The sequence below is a fragment of the Montipora foliosa genome, chromosome 10 (assembly GCF_036669935.1).
Source record: "Montipora foliosa isolate CH-2021 chromosome 10, ASM3666993v2, whole genome shotgun sequence".
Taxonomy (NCBI): Eukaryota; Metazoa; Cnidaria; class Anthozoa; order Scleractinia; family Acroporidae; genus Montipora; species Montipora foliosa.
This window is the reverse complement of record NC_090878.1, coordinates 9,210,369-9,231,617: the sequence shown is the minus strand read 5'-3', so window position 1 is coordinate 9,231,617 and position 21,249 is coordinate 9,210,369. Positions and strand designations below refer to the sequence as shown.

At 36.5% G+C, this 21,249-nt stretch overlaps 1 protein-coding gene across 1 annotated transcript in view; it reads right to left on the bottom strand.

Moving 5' to 3' along the window:
* The window catches only part of LOC137974483 (AP-3 complex subunit delta-1-like), a 49,517-nt gene extending 31,238 nt beyond the window's left edge, over window positions 1-18,279 (bottom strand). The window contains exons 1-19 of the mRNA XM_068821500.1: window positions 18,074-18,279; window positions 16,116-16,211; window positions 11,408-11,488; window positions 10,164-10,244; window positions 9,154-9,261; window positions 8,123-8,188; window positions 7,914-7,977; window positions 7,214-7,353; window positions 7,056-7,129; window positions 5,849-5,898; window positions 5,261-5,289; window positions 5,022-5,070; window positions 4,362-4,431; window positions 3,468-3,543; window positions 3,250-3,319; window positions 2,453-2,531; window positions 1,404-1,530; window positions 619-722; window positions 233-371 (exon numbers count right to left, since the gene is read on the bottom strand). Coding sequence (XP_068677601.1) covers window positions 233-371; window positions 619-722; window positions 1,404-1,530; window positions 2,453-2,531; window positions 3,250-3,319; window positions 3,468-3,543; window positions 4,362-4,431; window positions 5,022-5,070; window positions 5,261-5,289; window positions 5,849-5,898; window positions 7,056-7,129; window positions 7,214-7,353; window positions 7,914-7,977; window positions 8,123-8,188; window positions 9,154-9,261; window positions 10,164-10,244; window positions 11,408-11,488; window positions 16,116-16,211; window positions 18,074-18,133 — 1,563 coding nt within the window. The 5' untranslated portion in view covers window positions 18,134-18,279. The remainder of the gene's footprint in view (window positions 1-232; window positions 372-618; window positions 723-1,403; window positions 1,531-2,452; window positions 2,532-3,249; window positions 3,320-3,467; window positions 3,544-4,361; window positions 4,432-5,021; window positions 5,071-5,260; window positions 5,290-5,848; window positions 5,899-7,055; window positions 7,130-7,213; window positions 7,354-7,913; window positions 7,978-8,122; window positions 8,189-9,153; window positions 9,262-10,163; window positions 10,245-11,407; window positions 11,489-16,115; window positions 16,212-18,073) is intronic.
* Window positions 18,280-21,249: the final 2,970 nt, after the last annotated feature.

The window sequence follows — 21,249 nt, the reverse complement described above, 5'->3', positions numbered from 1 at the left end:
CAAGGGCCACATATTATTTGTTAAACTGTATTAGAGTGAAAAAACAAGGACCTGTACTTTACATTAAAGACTGAGAAACTTATCTGAAATCATTCTTAGTAATTTAATCTACGAAAAGCACACCTTATGGAGGCACGCCATATTGAGAAATACTACACAATGAATTAGCCAATAAGACAGTTGTGTGCATGGCACATGCATTTTATACATGCACCAACATATCGGTACATACCTCTCCTTGACTGGATAATAATAATTTGGAATATAATTTGGCAATGTTCTGGACATAAACTGCTTGGATGTGGCCTGGTAATGAGGTTGCTTTGGGATGCAGAAGAGCCGCCAGTGTGATATTGATATCTGGCAAATGCCTAGTAAGTAACAAATAAAATAAATTAAGATCAGTAAAGATGAAATTAATTGAGTACAATCCTCAGCGTTACAGAGGAGAAAACAAAAATTTGTAGGCATGTTGGAGATTCTTTTAGGAAAGGCTCATAAACATGAATGAACAATCAGACACAGCTTTATTGTAGAATTTTGATCAGATTTTAACAAACATTTTTATTTCATAAAAGAAAATTGGTTAGATTTTCGCAATGGGTTTTAGAAACTTACTCTGAAAATTCTCCTGCTATCCAAGCAGCTGCATAAAGAACTTCACAAACTCTGTTCTTTTCCATTGGTCCTGACATCAACTCACCATTGTCCAGCAACAATGACTGAATAAAAAAAAAAAATTCTCACTAATTTTCTGTCTACTTTAAACAAAATAACAGTTGAATGCAACTTCATGATTGTATCCATACATGTAAGTCAGCTGCAAATTAGAGAAAGCTCTTTACAGTGGGGTTGAGACCTTTATAATTTATCAGTGGTTGAGTAAAACACTGCATTATTGTAGCATGCTTCTTGTGGTGGGGTGATTGAAGGAGTTCTTCTGGTTAGTTTGTATGTGTTTTTGGTATCCTATTATCTACATGTAATTACTTTCAACACTCAATTGAAAACCGCTCAAATGCATTGTGACTGGCTCATGGACGACTATCCAATCAGGCCTTTTTATTGTGATTTTAAGTTCCAGTAGTCAGGGAACCAAGTGGGGAGGGGGGAGAGGGGTGGGGGAGGGGTCATGATTATGGTAGCAAGGGGAAATCTCCAGTTGCTGGCCCTTAGTGACAGACCCATGGATAAGGGCTCATGGCTGGGTTTCAGGGGGATGCCAGGAATGGGAAGGTGTCGCAGTCTTGAGACCAGTGGACACAGTGGAAGGCTTTGGACTCAACAAACAACCATCTTCCACTCAGCTTGATGCAGATGTACTGCACTTCAATGAAGTACACTTGTTTTGATCAGTGAAATTAGCTTAAAGCAAATTTTCTGCCACCTGATAAAAGACTTACAAAGCACTGCACAGCATAAGGTTGAATAGCCTTTACTCTGATAGTAACATCCATCATTTGTGATGCTAACAGTTTGCCATGTCTTGTTCCCTCAACTCTTGTCAACTGTATAAGTACATCAACATACCTGGAGGTGTTCAAAAAATATCAAAACCAAAACATTGATTGAACATGTACACTGTACAACAAATTTAAAATACAATTATTTTTCTAAGCTGGCACAGACAGTGGGAACTTTTATTCAACAGGGCAAATATCCTATTGCAGCAAATGCAGTTAAAAGGCATTTTAATGGAGTCGACAACAAGGAGTGCCAAGGTGTTAGTTGTAGTCAGTAGCCTTGATTCCTTGTAATCACAAACTGAATGGCATACAGTATTTATGACATTGAAGCGGGAAAAGAGACTGTCTTTGCTGTATTATTAAGTACTTTCCCTCTTTCTTCCCGTCCATGTTTTTATAAATGTAAGTACAGTTGAACCTCGATTATCCGGACCTTGATTATCCGGATTTCTCGATTATCCGGACTTTATCTCTGGTCCCAATTTTGTCATGAATATTTATTAGTCATGATCAAGATTCGTAGCCATATTCTTTTTAAAACTACAGCGTTGAAAAGTGCAGTACACACGAGTCTGTTTCGCTTTCAAAAAGCAAAATAAAGCAGCGCTCGCACACGTCATAACTAATGAACAACTTTCGAATCAAAGAGCAAAATAAAGCAGCACTCGCATACGTCGTAACTAATGAACAACTTTCGAATCAGTTTTTGTTCCTCATTAATATTCATATTCTCGATTATCCGGACCCTCGATTATGCGGACTATTTCGTCTAGTCCCAACGAGTCCGGATAATTGAGGTTCGACTGTACATTGTATGACAGGTGATTTTCTTCCAGGTTATGTGAGGGCGCATGGTAAGGAGGATTTGATTGAAGTATTTCTAAAAATTTATAATGTTGAAGGATAAACAAGAAGATACAGTACATGTGTATGTAAAACATCACTAGCAATACAAAAATAATAATACAAACTATCAGTGTACATACCATTCAAAATTTGTAACATAGTGATAGTCATTCATGCTACAGATCTTGATGATCTTGGAAATTAGCTCATCACAGTATGCTGATAAGGAAGGAAACAAGAGATTTAGTTTTACAACATACATTTCTACCAGTTACAGAACCTTTGGGTGCATGTGTACTAAAGGCATGATCATAGCATTGTGATTGTATAGAAGGAAAAGTGTTTTTGTTCCTCCTTCACTCCCTTTTTCCACTGTTTTTTTGATCGATGTGACTGATTCCTGTCTTTTGCACTGCGTCGGGGGCTCATGGCTGGGTTGCCAGGATTTCCCAGCCTTGGGGTAGTAGCTGGCTACCAATAGTGGAAGAGTTGTTAATGGGGTCTCCATGACCTTTGGCTTTGCAACAGAATTACCTATTGTAAGGTAATGTGAAGTGCTGTTTTCTACCCATGTAAACCATGTGACCGTTAGCAGTACTAAATGGAATTGGGCCCACACAAGGACAGAGAAAAACCCTGACAGGGGTGGGAATAGAACCCATGACCTTTGGGTTAGATCCTCGCTGCTCTACCGACTGAGCTACAATGTACAAGGTCAGACGGGAGCAGGTTGTGGGAATTGAAGATGTCAAATTTATGGAAATAAATATGTACAAGTACAAGGAAGGGTTAGGTTTTTTTGCACATTGTGTGCTTATTCAATCATGCATACCCATAACAGGATTAATAATCATATCAATACTATGAATACTTATAAAGAGAGATGATGATGAAGACAATGACGACAATGGTAGTGATGACCACGATAAATCCTTACTTTGACTGTCAGCCTTGTCTATGTGCACCATTAATTTCTTGATGATATCCATTATATTCTTCTTAGAAACCTTCAAAAAATAAGATTATTTGATTCAGTATCTGAAACAACAATAATAATAATTATTATTGTTGTTATTATTTAGAGACAAATTATTTGTCTCTACACATCTTTTGGGATGACTACGTATTAATACACAAGTAACAGGGATAATTTACCATTCCAACAATAAGATCCAGAGCCCTAAGTCTGATGGATTCATCCTTGTCATCTAAACATTGAAGAACAATATCCCTGAAAAAAATAAAATCAGTCACAATCTAATAATAAAGTTTACAGGTTCTAAATAACACAGACAGATAGGGTTAGGAACAAATGACCTGCAACAGATATATAAATTTGTGAATCACAGTGAAGTATATCTACATGTAACCCTAGTAGTTCAAAAGGTGGATAACATTATCCACAACATACAACTGTAAATCACTATCCCGTGGATAAACACTAGGAAAACCATTGAGTTATCCAGTGGATATTGTATAACAACAATAACAAGTTCAAGTGGATCAAATTGTCAAGTTAAGACCTACACTGTATATATTTTGTAGTTAAAATTTTTCCGAATAGTCTGTTTTTTACTTTCCTTTGTTTCAGATTATGATAATGTCTATAAGACAAAGGAAGTAAAAAACAAATTAGTTGAACAAATAATATTAATAATAATAATAATAATAATAATAATAATAATAATAATTGTTATATACAGTTTAAGTCTGTAACTTGACAATTTAATCCACTTTAACTTGTTATTGTTGTCATTACAAAATTCCATATGGGCGCCCTAAGTAATTTTAAGCTAAAAAAGTCTCCCCAGAGCGACCAGCTCTTCACAAACACCTTGAACAATTGACCTGAAACAACTTTTAAAATGCTTTTTACCATAGGAAGTGTTTTCACATCACAAATTTGAAGGTTATAATTTAACCTCTTGACCCCTGGGAATGAGACTTCATAGATTTTACTCTAACACCAGACGATTATACTCGACGTCAATGGGCGGCAGTTCAGGAGTTGATGGGTTAAATGATTGATTATCATCACAGTGGTCTTACTTGTGTGCCTGAACAGCTTTTGGATTGACAGACAAGATTTTGGACATAGCAAGCAGACCAAGATATTTCACTACAGAAAAACAAGAACAAATAGGAAAGAGAATTAATTTCCTAATTGCTGAAATGAGTAGAGTGAAGACCCATACCATCTAGCACTCCCATCAACATTATTTTCCTATCACATTCTCATGTACACTGCATGTTACCTCCCTACCATAGCTTGTAGATAATAATAATAATAATAATAATAATAATAATATATATATATATATTTTTTTTTTAGTTAATGACTTTTTTAATTAATGACTTTATTTCCATGATAAAAATATTTTAAAAAATTAAAATATCTCAAAAAGGTAAGAACGATAAATTTACAAGCAATATAGATATTTATCTGGTTTAAAACTGTTTTAAGACCTCTATAATAAATAAATAAATAAATAAATAAATAAATAAAAATTAGAAAAGTCATTTAACATTAGGTCTGGAAAGTTCAACGTCCACATCAATGTCTTTAACACCTATTTGAGCTGGAGCCTCTGAGGCAGAGAAATAGAGAAAGAAACTTTTCCTTTTATCCACATCATTGTCTTTGCATAATAATGATAATGATGATGATGATGATGATAATAATAATAATAATTTTTTTTGTTGTCTTACAATTTTGGTCACTGTCCTCAATTAAAATCCGTAGCTTGCTCACACAAAGCTAAAGGGAAAGAACAAAATCAATAATAAAAATTAGTACTGATCTTGTATCAATGTATCGGTACAGTTGAACTTGATTGTCTGGACTCATTGGGACCACAGTAAATAGTCCAGCCAATTGAGGTCCACCTGTAGTTTGTAAAAAAGGTTAGCAAAATTCTGTAATTTGATATCAAAATAATGTGACCAACCTGAATAGAAGGTGTATGCTGGGGTAACCCTGGAAGGGAAAAGAAGAAAATGATGAGATAATGTTAAATGTACATTAAAATTTTGTATTCTTTCAGAGAACAAGAGATTATACATGTACAAACAAAATGTTTAAAGGATTCATTTTAGTCCAGGAGTCAATGGATTAAAATATAATGCCTAAAGAGTATACAAAATTCATATTTACCCAGAGCCCTTATTAAACCATTGACTCTCGGGGGTCCCCATTTTTCAGCAAGTGATTAACCCATTGACTCCCAGGGGTTCCCCATTGACAAGTAAAATCGTCTGGCATTAGACAGAGTAAAATACTACTTAAGAATGGCTGATTCAGGCCAGTTTGAGAGTCAAAGGGGTTAAAAACTCTAAATGTGTTGTACTTTATATGCATAAAAGTTGTGAATATTCAGGTGCACTCTTGCCCTTTAAATCACAAGGAAACTTCCTCTCTAAACAAATGCTTACTTACTGCTTGGGACTATTAAGGACAACATATTCAACTACTAGGACCTCTATAATGTGTCTACATCAAGTCGTTATCTGTATTAGAAAAAAATGCCAGTCCTCACCTGACACAACAGTGTTTATACATTCATATAATAGAGACATGGCAGAAGTACTGCAAATCAAATAAAAAGGGGAAATGGTAGTCCAAATTATTTCTTGTTACAAGCGCTTGTTAAAACATGCATGCTAAGACTATCATGATAAAAAATTATTTAGTGTGAATGTTGCCCTTACATGTAGATGAGTGGGCTTTCAGTTGTAAGAACATACATCAACAAGCACCGACATTTAAGGTTAAGTCCTATTAACCCCTTTAGTTGCTTTTCCAGATTTTGATTGGTATGAGTGCACAGTCATGTGCTGTAGAACTCAGACAACTGGTCAAGCAATACTTTTTCTTGCATCCTACTCTGTCCTGACAATTCCATTAAAATAAATCTAAAAAATAGGTTTAAATTCCCTTACTGTCTCCATTTAATTAGTTACTAGCTTGCGTTGAATGTGAAGATCACTATGATAATAAGGGACAAAAATTTCAGAATTCCTTTTTCAGCACAACACCATGGCACATCAAACTTACTACGAAAACCACCTATCTGTGGAATGGGCCCCAATTACCGAGTCTCTGCCCCACCCAATTTCGTTAAACATTTTAATGAAATTTCTTTCCTACGGGCTTAAGGTGTACTATAACGACCACAACAAGGGAAAAACATGATTTCAAAATTTATCTCTTTTCTTTGCCAATCGCAGAAAAACTTCCCATGAAGAAACCTGTGGTGAAGTCTCCCCCTTTTCCAATAATGTATTGTATAATCTTCATTCTCAAGGTTCCTCCTAGAGCTTTTCCACAATTATGGAGCCTTCCATATGTGCTCAGTTCTGCCAATACCTCTTAAGGATTTTTACTACTTAATTACAAGCAAAAGTGGGCGGGGAAGACAGGTAAATTCCTACCCATTCCACAGATCAGTGGTTTTTGTAGTATTCAACAATACACCGAAAGTCTTAAAGTATAATTTATTTTTCAAATGTCAAATCTATCTCACAAAACTCAGGAAAGTTTAAATTGGGAAAATCTAATAAGGCCAGCCAAAAATTGTGCACTATACATGTAGATTATAATGACATCAGCCCTTTGAATACCATCTAGACAAAGTAAAACTCCTTGTATGTTGTATGTAACGAAGTCCCTAATTCAAGGCCACAGATCAAACAAGACTACCTTTGCAATAATTGTTCATAAAACAACTAAGACAGGAAAATTACCTGTGTATCAGATTTGTCAATGGTTCCAATAATTTCTTTCCTAACCTTGGTTCTAGAGGACAAAGGGCTCCAAACTAAAAAAAAGTCAAATAAAGATGATTAAAATGATGTTTCAACAGCCAGAGCCAGAGATTGCAATGAACAGCCCATGTACTTACTAGCTTAATTATTTTGATTAACATCCAGTTGTTGGTGGAACTTGTCATCAGTTTGAAAAATAGAGGTGCTAGGGACAGGTAGTTCTTTGGGTTTTTGCGAGCCAACTCACAAATCACATTTACAGCAGCAGATTGGACCCCTAGGAGTAAGAAAAAGCGAGAGAATTACTGTAAATACTGGTCATGCTCATTCATGTCAATTTAAGTCAATTTTTATTTCAATTTGCACAGAAATAATAATGATTTACAGAAAGTTTTTAATTTTACTGAGAGTTACTTTTATTGCACTCTGAGTACAGGAAATCATTGTATTTTAAATGGCCTATGTGTAGCCGTACCCTGCCCCCGAAAGAAAAATGGGAGTGAGGGAACGTCTACGAAAACCTGACACAAATACATTTAAGATCTCTCTCCCTCAATGTATAATGTTGCAGTTCATTTTTTTCCTGGTTCCCAAATGTTTTAAACTAATTCAATTTTGATTTTCCTTTGTTTCACATTATGATCATGAATACTAGACAAAGGAAAAAGTGGTTTCAACCAAGAAAAACTTGAACCACAACATATCCAGCAAAAAGCAAAAACTTGAACCACAACATATCCAGCTTCTGAAATATTCCATTATAGGATCTTTTTTTTCTTTTTCTCTTTTATTTCTTTAAATTAAAATATCCGAATGATCTGGACAAACTATTTTTACCGGGCTCAGCATCTTCAAGCTTTTCTTTCAGTCTTGGAAATGCAGGTCTTAGAGCTTCAGGAAACTATACAATAATAAAGAACAACAAAGGAACACTAAGATTAATTTTCATAAAAAGGGGTCAAAACAGTATCATATTTTGAAGAGAAACTAAATTAAGTTGTCAACAATCTATAGGAATGTGAAAATTAATATTACATTACATATACCTTGAGAAATATTTTGTACATTAATAAGACAGCCCTCTTTCTGATGTAAGGTTTAGTTGATACAAGCTGAAAAAATAAACAAAGAAGGGAGAAATTTATTAATAACACAGATGGCAATAACAAAGCTACTGCATAACCTAAATGAAACTTAGTGAAAGTTTGCCTTCAACATAAACCAACATTTTACTGTTTGGACCATTAAATTTCCTCAAAGAGCCCAGCAGTACATAAATAAAATAATTAACGTGAAATAAAGTGTTCATTGTTTCTTCTATTGGGCCTTTAAAGACCACCAAAAAATTCAAGGTAATTATTCAAACTACATGTTTGATATAAGTCTTGTAATTAAAAAAAAAAAAAAACATTATGCCAACCAAAATCCAACCCACAAAAGTGGACTGAATAAAAAACTTCAGTGGGAACCTGAGGTATGTTTCAGATACACATATCATACCATACGGCTGAGCTGAATTGAATTCAGTGTTTTTAAGCATGTAAAGTATGGCAGCTTAATTCATTCACGATGCAGGGCTGTCAATAAGGGCCGGTATGGTATATTAAGAGACCCTGGATCCCACAACAAGCTTGTGCCTTCAGCCCTCGGAAAGCCCACCTTCGGTGTGCGTTGTCCATTCTCCACCTACTCCTCAGGTTTTGCCGCCTACTAAAATTTTATTTTAAACCCTTGTGAAAACAGAGTTTTTTACCATTCCTTCATGTCCAGCTGCATGGTAAGTGATCCATGCCATTTCCTAATGAACAGCACCTTACTAGTAAATGGTTTGAACCCAGGAGTCACTATAATAACCAAGTGAGGGTAGACCTGAGAGGAACTGTTTAGAACAACATTGACTCATGTTTTGACAACCTAATCGGAAGTCGTCTTCAGTCAATGTCATCTACATGTAAACAGTCTTTCTCAGGACTACACTCACCCAAACGAACAATCATACTACACTTGATTATGACATTAACTAAGCTTATTCACAACATGATATTATTATTATAATTGTGTGTTCAGAGCAACCTACCAATGACATCACATCATTGGCCAAATCTCTGGCCAAGTCTGGTGTCACAAAACAGGAAAATCCAGATAATGAAACCCCAGCATCATACATGTTCATGCTACACAGATCCTAAAAATGGTATTAACAGTAACAAAGTATTATTGTGAGCCAAGGCAACACTTGCAGGGCTGACGAAAGTGCGACTCACTGGTCGCCAATGCAACCAAAAATTGAGTGCTGGCGACTAGATTTTCAGAAACAGTTGCAAGCTGGCGAATTATGTTTTGTCTGATAACCCAGGATAAACAGTAGACAACTTCTGTATTTGAATCTCTTTATGTTGAAATCATTCGAAACCTGTAGCTAGAACACAACTCACCTTTCTTTTCCTAATAAAATAATGTTTAAATACTACAAGAAAATCGGTTTCACACACTGTTAATTAACAGCACAAAATGCACTTCAATACTTCTATCACTGCGTTGACTAGGCACTATAATTGTTTCAGCGGCTTCATGGGATCGCCTCTTGCTGGTTGCGGGAGTTTTTGCGGCCAGAAGACAAAGATTCAGCCACAAGGTTAATTCAAAATTTAAATCCATCGTCAGTTGTGAATGCTGAAAATGTAGATTTAGCCAAATTACCAAAGGACCTCCTTGGAACTAGCTTGATATTGACAATAAATATTATATTGATAATGAACCCGGACATCACATAATGAGTTGGAAATTTGTATGGAACCTTCAAAAAGCAACTTGCACCCTTAACGTAAAGTAGGTTGGATAATTATGACTTTCTTGCATGCAAAGTGACATTTTAAATCATGTTCTTACGTAAGTCATATATTAAATAAGGTGGTGATCAAAATTTATGATGTGGCAATCAATTTTTTCCCATTAGTCGCCAGCTGGCACCTGAGCAAAAAAGTTAATTTCGAGCCCTGACTTGTATGTAGTATCTCAGAGGTACAAAAACCAAGTAACAAACTTGTAAACAAGCACAATACGATAGAGGAATCAGGAAATAAGTACCTTTCTGATCATGTTTGTGGTCAGCATTAGAATATCCAAGTCTTCATGAAATGACTGTGAAGCTGCCAGATAACCAACTCTCTGCAACAAGGAATAACACAAGTAGTCATCTTTCTGAGTATTATTCAATTGTGGGTAAAGGCAATTACTGTACTGTAACAAAATAATTTATAGTAACAGTAACAACAACAATTGACAATCACAAAACAATCACAATCACAGTAATAATAATAATAATATTATTATTATTATTAATATTTGAAAAAGATGTGGTTTTTAAAACATTTAGCCATAAAAATTGCGATAAAGCATTTCGTAAAAGCATATTAAAAGTTCGACGTTTGGCTAACGTCATTATCAAGTCAAAGAGTGAAAGATAAAAAATGTTCAAATACTAAAAAGACAATAGGTGATGGAAAGTTCTTTTAAACAAAGAGTCTTGCGCGAATGGAATCAGTCTGCGTGTTGAGACTAGGATTGCGGTCCTTGATGAAAAGCATCTTATAGACAAGACAGTCAAATTCCTTGGCACTCTTTGTGATTTGTGATCTCTGAGATTGGTAAACACTTTTCGACAAGCCCATTGGGATACAGGCCTCCTCAAAGAAAGCCAATTCCGCATTCTAAAAAAGTGCCAAGGAAAATTTGACTGTCTTGTCTACGAGATGCTTTTCATCAAGGAGCGCAATCCTAGTCTCAACATGCAGACTGATTCCATTTGTGCAAAACTCTTTGTTTAAAAGAACATTCCATTAACTATTGTCTTTTTAGTATTAAAACACTTTTTATCTTTCACTCTCTGACTTGATAATAACGTCAGCCAAACGTTGAAATGTTGTCAACAAACATTGAACATGCTTTTACAAAACGTTTTATTGCCAATTTTTACGTTTTAATTATTGTTATTGTTATTATTATTACTATTATTATTATTATTGATTACGTCTACAGCACTATACAAAAATGCATTGTAGATCAATAGTGCAATAAATCAATTTTCAATGCCAGTATCACCATTTAATGGTCATATTGAACTCTTAATATGACATTATACAACTCTTAACAAAACAAAAATTAATATTAAAATCTCAACTATTTCAAATATACAGTAATATACAGTGTATTACAAATCTACATTATATAGCTACAGTGTAAACAAAAGTCATGAATTTAGCCACAACTCAAAACACTTCCTAAAAAGGAATACTCTTAAGAACGTCACTACAAGTATAGTAAGTTCTTACCTTCAAAGTAAATTTTGAAGAGCTCATCACCTCTATGATATTAAATGCTGCCCAGCTGATGTCATATCCCAACATCTGAAGCTGGAAAAAAAACCCATACATTCACACTCAACGTGATACAATGCACATGTAAAACAAAGGTTGAGTCAAATTCTGTATCTCAAGACCCATTTTTAGCATACTGTAGAAAAAATTGAAATTTTTCCACAACTGCTTGAAATCTTGCAATCTGATTGGCTAATATACCATTGTCAATAAGAGTTTATATAATAACCCAAGTTATTCACAGATTTTGATTGGTTCTTGCACATGATCTATTAGAGGACAAACGCACGATTGACTTCACCATCACCTTTTATGCGAATAAAGTTTAATTCTTTATTATATAAAACAAATAGATTCCATGTTGCCGTGGGTCTGTTCAGTAATAGATCACAGAAGACGTCAAAATGTGGTAAGAACATCAGTGACACACTCGGCTATCGCCTTGTGTGCCACTTTTTTGTTCTTACCACATTTTGACGTCATCTGTGATCTATTACTGAACAGACGCATGACAACATGGAATCTATTTGTTAACTAGAGAATGCTGCTTGCATCAACATGTCACAACTGAAATAGCCAATCAGAAATGCTCATTTTTAGGAACTAAACCAATCAGATTCCAAGAAAGTTATAGACAGTGCTTGTCCTTTCTTTGTGTCACAATCTGAAATAAACTTTTTCTTTGGCGTGGAATATTGTGGTAAGAAACAAAATGAATTAATTGAATGTGGTTCGGCATTGTCTGTATTCTTATCAACAACAATATTTGTCATCAAAGTGCTCAAAATTTGTTGTGGACTCACTCAGCACACACAAGATTTCGACCACTAGTGTGATGAAGAATAATTATTGTTGTCAATAGGAGTACGGACAACGCTTAATCACATTTGATTCATTAAATGTACCATTTTTCAGAGGACCTGATGTTAACATGAAGCCTCTTTGGAAAATGCCTTTGAAATGCTAAACATCTCTTTTGTAATCCTTTTTTTGTCAACAAGAAAATTGTAATTAATTTATATTGTCTATGTTGATGAAAAGTGCGAAAAAAGTTTAAATTTATTGACTTGTTTTCTTAACTGAAAAGTAATTTTCATTTCTGATATTCCTGCACTTAGCTTTCTGATGTGAAATTGGCCATTTTAATTCACCATCTGCTTATGTTGGTTATTTGCAATCATTATTGGTTGAGTTTTATTTTAGCAGCTGCTTTTAGATTGCTTGTTTTCAAAAAACAAGTTCTTTGTGTGACAACACTAAGACAATAAAGGAAAATCAAATTTTCCATGAGTATGGGGTATTACAGTGCGTTTCACAAAACTTTTGACCAACGGTTTCCGAAGTTCGTTTGAAATTCCCAAAGTTCGCTACGAACTTGGCTATTTCATTACGTAATTGTCAATCAAATTGTGAACTTCGAAACGAAGTTGTGAATTTCACATCGAATTTCGTGGGGAAGTTACGAAGTTCGTCGCGAGCAAAGTTCACATCATTCGGTGTAGTTGGATTGGTAATATAACTACAAATGAATTTAAACAGTGAAAACATTTCTCAACCAAGAAAGACTATTTTTTTGATGTTTACTTCGTAAAGGTAAATTATTTGAGAGGTACGGAGCCGGGACTTCACATTACAGACAGATGGCGCGACTCGTATCTTGTTTACACTAGAAATGTAAAGACAAAAGTTGAACAACATGACATTGAAATGTTTTGTTTCTTGCGCTATTTCTAGAATGATGTATGTGCTGAAAATAGGGTTTCTTTTTATCTCTGATAGATTTAACTGTAAAGTACTTTTAAGCAACCATGCGTAGAAGTTCACACGACAGAAATTGTATTCTATTTTTAGGCAGGTGTCGGGTGACATCTGGGAATATTCAGTTTTCAACGTTTTATAACCCATTTTAAAACCAGTAATTCGCAATCAACGTAACCCCAACTTCTAAGAAAATTCAGTGAAATTTACACCGAACGGTGCGAACTTCTCTCGCGACAAACTCCTTAACTTCCCAACGAAGTTCGTGGTGAAATTCACAACTTCGTTTCTAAGTTCACAATTTGAATAACAACTACATAATGAAATTGCCAAATTTGTAGCGAACTTCAGGAATTTCAAACAAAGTTCGGAAACTGTTTGTCAAAAGTTTTGTGAAACGTACTGTAATAATTCAACAAAGTTGATATTGATAATATTAAACTCCAAATGAGAATGTGTGTCATCTGTTTTGCAATCAAAATTAATCCTTTTAACCCTGTACTTGTCCTCACTGACGAGTAGAATCTATCAGCGTCACTCTTACATGAAGAAGAAAAAGGGTTATTAATTAAACCTTTCCCGCGTAAGTGTGACACTTGTAGATTATATTCTAACGCTTGATTATTTTAGTTGTCAATGGGGGCTAATTGAGTGTTTGATCTTTGACTGCATGCTGGGTTTATGGTGACCATAGGAGTTTATCTCCTCTGATAGTTAGCCATGGAAGTTTAATTTAATCCCTTTGATTATTATTTTAGTGTTTGATCTTTGACTGCTGATTTTATTGTGGCAACAGAGTCTTGAGCTTTGAGAGACAGCGACTCCCAAGAACACTTGGAATAACACGGAAGTGTATCTGTGGCACCAACACTGCGCAGGAAGAAACAGAGAATCATGACAAGGAAAGGAATACAACACCTTGCCAGGGCAACCAGGCATACCAGCAACACATTCCAACAATCCACAGCATAATAGCAATGTCCCGTTTAGAGCATGTCATATCCACCATCACAGCAAGAGTCCCAGAGAACCTAATTTCCTTGATCACTACTTCCTTGAACACTCAATCTCAGCAGGGCCAGCTAACACATGGAAATTATTTTTCTTTGATAGTCTGTATAGGTGAAAACCGTATTTATCACATAAACTTTCCCTAGGCAACCGCAGAATACTGCCCTTTCCTCGTGGTCTGGTGCTGCTGCCTTGGATGAGGTATATGCTTCCACATATTTTTGGCCACATCTAAGGAGTGACACAATCATATAGATTCCTTGATACGGTATTCCTAGTACATACATTTCAGTTATATGGGGTTTCCAGTTTGTAACACTCATGTTTTACTGTCAATGTTTCTGGGATTCCTTTACTCAGCAGACTCACTGGCATACTGCTCTTAACTATTTTCACATTGGAATCTCAAGTGAGTGGCACCAGAATCACTCTCAATCTGCCGTTCATAACCTTCATAGGGATGTGGCTCGACATGCCTACCAGTCACTTAAAGGGCACAGTTTTCGCATCTGAGCCACATCTACAGTGGCTGCCACGGGCTTGCCAGACTGGTTAATTAAGGTTCTAGGCCAATGGCCATCGGATTGCTGCCAGCCGTATACACACACACACCTTACAATGTTTTACTGTCAGCTGCGCCGCGTATGGCTGTCGTTTCTTTACCATCTCTTTCGTGTGCACTTAAGGGGATACATGCTTCGCACGTATCGGTTGGGGTTAAGTCTCGCAGCGACTTCCCAAGCTTCGGTGTTTTTTCATGCTATGCCATTTTATGCTCTCTATCTACCTTTGTTCTTGTCCCATCCAGCACATGCCGGCGGAGTCAGCTCATACATGTAGTGCTGGGGAGATAAGGAGGCTTGAGCTATTTTTATTGCCTACATTCTTTCCATTATAGCGCGATGCTGGCCGGAAATTTGCTCGTGAACATGCTCTCTTGTTTCAGTTTTACCACTAATATGCACTCCTATAACTGCCTCTGGTAGAGAGGCAGGTACACTGAACCATGTGAAGTGGATTATAACAAATTTCTCTATATATCCAGTGAATATACATGTAAATTATTATTATTCTCAATAGTTCTTAAATTTGACTGTTATCTCTTTATGAAAACATACATGTACTTGTAAATGTAGCCTCAACAAACAATGGTCTTTCAGTTTCAAAGACACAATACTAGACCAAGTTTTAACCACCCACAGTGGGAATGCAGTTTACAGCTTTGTACAGTGTACATGTATGTTGTGACCGCTTCTAAAGGACAGAAGTAAAAAATCAACAGTACATTAACTCAGCCTACAACAAAGTTTTTGCTTTCCTTTGTCTTACATTCATTACTGAAATAATATCAGGAAGTAAAAATGTGTACTTTGTGTAGAAATAATTATATGAAACCCAGATTGCTAAAGTTGTGAGTATAAGTGGAAGAATAATGAAAAAGAATAAGCATTGTTATTGCTTTGTTTCTGCTATACTTGGTCAAAAAATGATGGGGATGTTTACAATGCAGTAAGATGATAACAAGGACTTCAAGTTTTCTGTTCTGTGCATACGGCTTTGCGAACAAAATTTCCTTAGAAATGTACCTAGAGCTACAGTGCTTATGTACTACAACAGTAACTTAAAGTCGCTCAATTCTAAAGGTTAGGAAAGAACAAATATCTAAAATATCCAAAACTTAATCATGGAAATCACCCTTTGCCCCAAATTGCACTTTATTTTTGTAACTTTTCAAGTGTTATCACAGACTCTTTGTTCTATTTCATGCATATAAACACCGATAACCACAGCAATTCATAAACTTGGGCTACCCTGTGCTAACACTGTACTAAATTCTGATTACAATTCAAAGTCAGTTCAAGTAAATACTCAAGATCTAATGTACACTACTTACATATGTGAGCTTGGCAACAGCATTGGCCTTGACAGTAGCATTTTCTTGCCTCAATTCCTGTTTAATCTCATCCAGGCATGATGCAATGTACTTAGCCTGTCGAACAATAATGAAATCCCATTTTAGAGATTCAACTCAATAATTGAACAGTTAGGTGTGGGCGTGTGGAAAATGAAGACCTGGAAAACAAGGCTCAAAGCCCAAGAAAACAAACACCGTCCAAAGGAAAAAAAAACAAAAACTAACCACACAATAAGTGGCACAAACACAAAAGAACTAAAATTATTTGAGTTGTTTTTCCTAGTTCGATCCACTGAAGAAATATTCCCAGACAGAATTTCTGAAATTATCACAAGTTGAACTTCAGTGGTAGTATTTTCCAAATTAATAAACTAGTCTCCATAAACCTTATTCCAAAATGTCCCCCATTTTAGTATTTTTTTGTTTTGCTTGCAATTAGCCATTGATGCCTTGTCCAAGGTCAAATATTCTTTTCATTTTTTTTGTTTAAAAATGAGGCAACAAGGACTACAGTAATTTACGAGGAAACAAAAGAATACATACGTGTACTAAAATGGCGGCCATTTGGAATCAGGTGTATGCTTGCTTGGGATAAAGTTCACAGCAAGATTAAAAAATATTAATGGTGGATTTATGGTCATTCTTCACTGTGTCAAAGTTAGCAAAAAATTAAAGTTACTCGCCAATATTTTCCTGGACAACAATGGCATTGTGGTGTTATGTTCTTTTAAAAGCTTTATGAAGAGATTTAAAGGGGACAGGTTTTGAGTGGACCAACATGTTGTTAACCCATTCAATGCTGAGGCGGCCACATTGACGAGGAAAAATAATTAATTGTCTGGCATTAAACAGAGTAAAATCTTTAAGTCTCACTCCCACAAGAGAAAGGGTTTACCAGTCTTCAGAAATATTTTGAGGTCACTCTTCCAATATATTCGCCTGATCAGTTTATGCACCATTTTCTCATGACAAAGGCAACAAGCAAATTATCCAGACTGGTCCTGTAAGATGTTCAGGACAAGTAGCATTTGCTACAGTGATACAACTCGCATGCCTCGATCATATTCATCTTTACAAGGCGTAAGGAACATACAGCCAAAGAAAGTATAGCTCAATGCCTGATTAAAACCAATGGAACAAAACTGGAATTTCCAAATTTTCAAATGAATAATTTAGAAATTACTGTTCTATTCATTTTTGTACGGCAAATTCTAGAAATTTTGGCTACATGGTATATACCCCTCACGTTTATGAAGGCTGATGAGTCAGTTCAAGAGAATTGGTGAAGGGTCTTTTCTTTCCACAAAACCCAGGCTACCATGGGAGACCCCAGAAAAATAACCAAAAACTAAAAAAAAACACATGTAAAACAGTAAAGAGCAAAACACAATTCTGTTGTTTAGAATGGCCAGTGAGTTATTTCAGGAGAATTATCTATTCTACTTTTTTTTTGGGAGGATGGGGGTGGATGTAATACAGTGTAGCAAATCCCAGCAATTCCTTGGTGCAAATTTAAAGTAAAAGTTAAGTGAGATTTATAGCCCATTTAGCTTAAAGGATCGATCCCTTGGGACTCGATATCAAAAAGTAAGCATAAAAAAAAAAAACCGCAAAAACTTAACCCTGATTTAAATATCACATGGCTAATAGAATAGGATCGTTTACACGCAAAAACAATCGTAAGTTCAAGTGTCGAACGAAAGGGTCCGAAGCCGAGATAATTTTACATAATTCAGTACCCGTTTAACTTCATCTCCCTTTAATTCAGTTGAAAACAGTTAGCCCCAAATCCAAGTAACCCAGGCTCATGTGATAATAAAACCCTTATACACCTAAAAAATAATAAGCGCAATAAACCGGACGAATAGATTATGCCACGTCGAGTGTCAAGCGGTACCACTGTCACAATATGCTCATGTGAGGAAGCAAGAACATACCTCGTTGCTTTTGTTGTTACGAATGCCGCGAACGAGATCTGTTAAATTTTTCTCAAACATTTCGGACGATAACCTTTTCACTACCCACAGGCCAGGTTGGATTCTGTAATTTCACGGTCAACCACTTTAGCTACGGCATTTTGTAAACGAAAGTTGATCCTCCCCTGTTCCATACAACATGGCGGCGTAAACTAGCTATGATTTCTGGGATAGAAAAAAAAATGTCTCCTGGAGGGAGGGGAGAGTAAGGCAATAATTGTTCTATTTGCACTTCCGCTCGCTTGCTTGGGGACAGAGCGAAGAAGCAAGCTGAAATTCAGTCTTGCACCTTGGCAAAAAATTCAGTCGGCAATTTTAAAGGCCCACCTTCAACCGACAGGCTTTTCTACCGTTTGTTTTCGTTATGGAAATTCGCATTGCTTATCGTAGCGATCTGATTGGATGAATTTCAGCTTTGACGGGATTTTCATGTATGAATGAATTGTTCCACAGACCACGGCAGGCAATGCCTGTGGGTTTCCCTCACGTGATCAACAGCTGTGTTTTTTCAACGAAAACAAAAGAAGACGTTAGCATAATAATAGCTTTCAATTCCCGGAGGATTGGATCGGCACACCAACATGGCCGCCATTTCATAGTTTGGGGACACCAACATGGCGGCCGTGACGTCATGTGAAATCCAATAATTCCTTTACGGAAGGGAGAACTAGCCCAAAATTACATTTATGCAATGTTGCAAATGAGTAATAAAGCGGCAACCTGACGTAAGTATCAAATCTCTTGAATGAATCAGATCTAGAAGGCCACTGCTATCATGATAACAATAACTCTATTAAACACCATAGACGACATATAAGGTGTTTCTTACAAGTGCAAAAAAGAGCAACAACTCATTGGGATGTTTCTGTTAAAATGTATTACAAGGATTGCTCCTTATGCAATTTTAAGCCTGAGAGATGGTTTCGTGCGGACTAGCACGCCTAAAATGCTTTGTTGTAAAGATGGCGGTTCACGAGTGAAGTTGTCTCTCTGGCCTTTCTGTGCACGAATTCCAGGACCTACCGATACAATTTGAGCAAGTTTTGAAAGCTAAAGCCTTCAATGGATGCTGCACTTTGCTGGTAGGACTGGAGGGCCCGACACTTACAAAAAAATCGATGAAATGACAACCGGTGGTCTTCCCTTGTCATGGAATGGCAGAATTACCCAGAATTCGTTTGGTAATGAACGAGGCAACTTGAAAAGCACGAGACTGGCCCTCATCAAATGGCTGAAGTGCGGCCGGAGGAAAAAGTGAGAAGACGATTTCTAGCCAGATACTAAGGAGTAACCCTGGTGTGTGCTGTCAATTAATGTAGCCTTTTGATTTCTGAACAAATATTTGTCATAGAATATTCGCGACCAAGTAGTGCTTTTCTCGCTGTTATTCTTGTAGAAAAAACTGCGTAGCCTTTCGTCAGTTGTTCTTGTCAAAAAACGGTATAATGTAAATAAGAGAACACTGAGATATATATTTGTAGATTACTGAAGTGAAACTCAGTCTGTATCTCTATGGAATAAGCGCATTCAAAATTTTGTCATATTACTGTGTAAAAGTCCGTTTTTGAATGATTTTCCTGCTACTGCATACGAAAAACAACGGAGTTTTCCTCCCGGTTTTCTTTACTTGATCTTTGCAGAAGTTATATTCTGTCCCTCAATAAACCTAGAACAACCAGTTATGGTCTTAAGTCTTTGTCCTTACTTAATCAGCTAAGTTGTGGAAGGCGCTAGTGAGTTAACAGGTTTTATAATGAGAATCCAGGGAAACATTTTCTATAGCCGCTTTTCTTTTTAATTAATTTTTTTTTTCTTTAAATATTTTCTATGAATTTAGTTATGTATCCATAGATACTACGTATTTTAGCTGTAAATATAATGTCTCCCAAGATAGTAACTCTTGCAGTTACTCTGAATTCCGGGATGAAAGACAGTTGAATGCATTTGTGTATGATTCCTTTAGCAAGGCGCATGCGTACACGTTGAGTTCCGCGATTACAGTGCTTACCATATGAGAGATAAAATGACTTTTCCCTTAAATATATAAGCCATCGAAATCTTACGTTAAATTGTAATGACAAGGGCGGTCTGATGGAGCTGTGAATAGGCGTGGGATTTGTCACATATGGTTTAGGGGCCGACATATCTCTCCCTCAATGCCGTACCGGGAGGCAAGGTCGGTAGCAGAAAGCAGCAAAGGGGCCAACTGCGTCCCAAAGCGATCGCACGGGCCGAAATCCCGGGATGACTCGTTTGGTACGACGCTCCAGCGCCACGTCTGGAGGTACTGCATTTTTCTCTCTTGCTCAAACACTCCGTCAGAGTATGCGCGAATGTTCTTCGGGCTCTGCGAACGGATACGTACCTTAGCAAAAGAAGATGCTGGTTTTTACAAGGAATTGACATTTCAGTTGATTGTACAGGCATAAACGTAGATGTAGGAACCGTGCGTGTCTGTCTGGTCTTCTGGAGACAGTGGTGAGAGATGGTTTCGTGCAGACTGGGACGCCTAAAATGCTGCTTTGTTGTTAACATGGCGGTTCAAGACTGAAGTTGTCTCTCTGGCTTTTCTGTGCACGAATTCCAGGACCTACCGATACAATTTGGGCAAGTTTTGAAAGCTAAAACCTTCAATGGATGCTGTACTTTGCTGGTAGGACTGGGTGGCCCGACACTTATAAAAAAATCGATGAAATGACAACCGGTGGTCTTCCCTTGTCATGGAATGGCAGAATTACCCAGAATTCGTTTGGTAATGAACGAGGCAACTTGAAAAGCACGAGACTGGCCCTCATCAAATGGCTGAAGCGCGGCCGGAAGAAAAAGTGAGAAGACGATTTCTAGCCAGATACTAAGGAGTAACCCTGGTGTGTGCTGTTAATTAATGTAGCCCATTGATTTCTGAACAAATATTTGTCATAAAATATTCGTGACCAAGTAGTGCTTTTCTCGCTGTTATTCATGTAGAAAAAACTGAGTAGCCTTTCGTCAGTTGTTCATGTCAAAGAACGGTATAATGTAAATAACAGCACACTGAGATTTATATTTGTAGATTACTGAAATGAAATTCAGTTTGTATCTCTATGCAATATAAGCGCATTCAAAATTTCCTCATTGTACTGTGTAAAAGTCAGTTT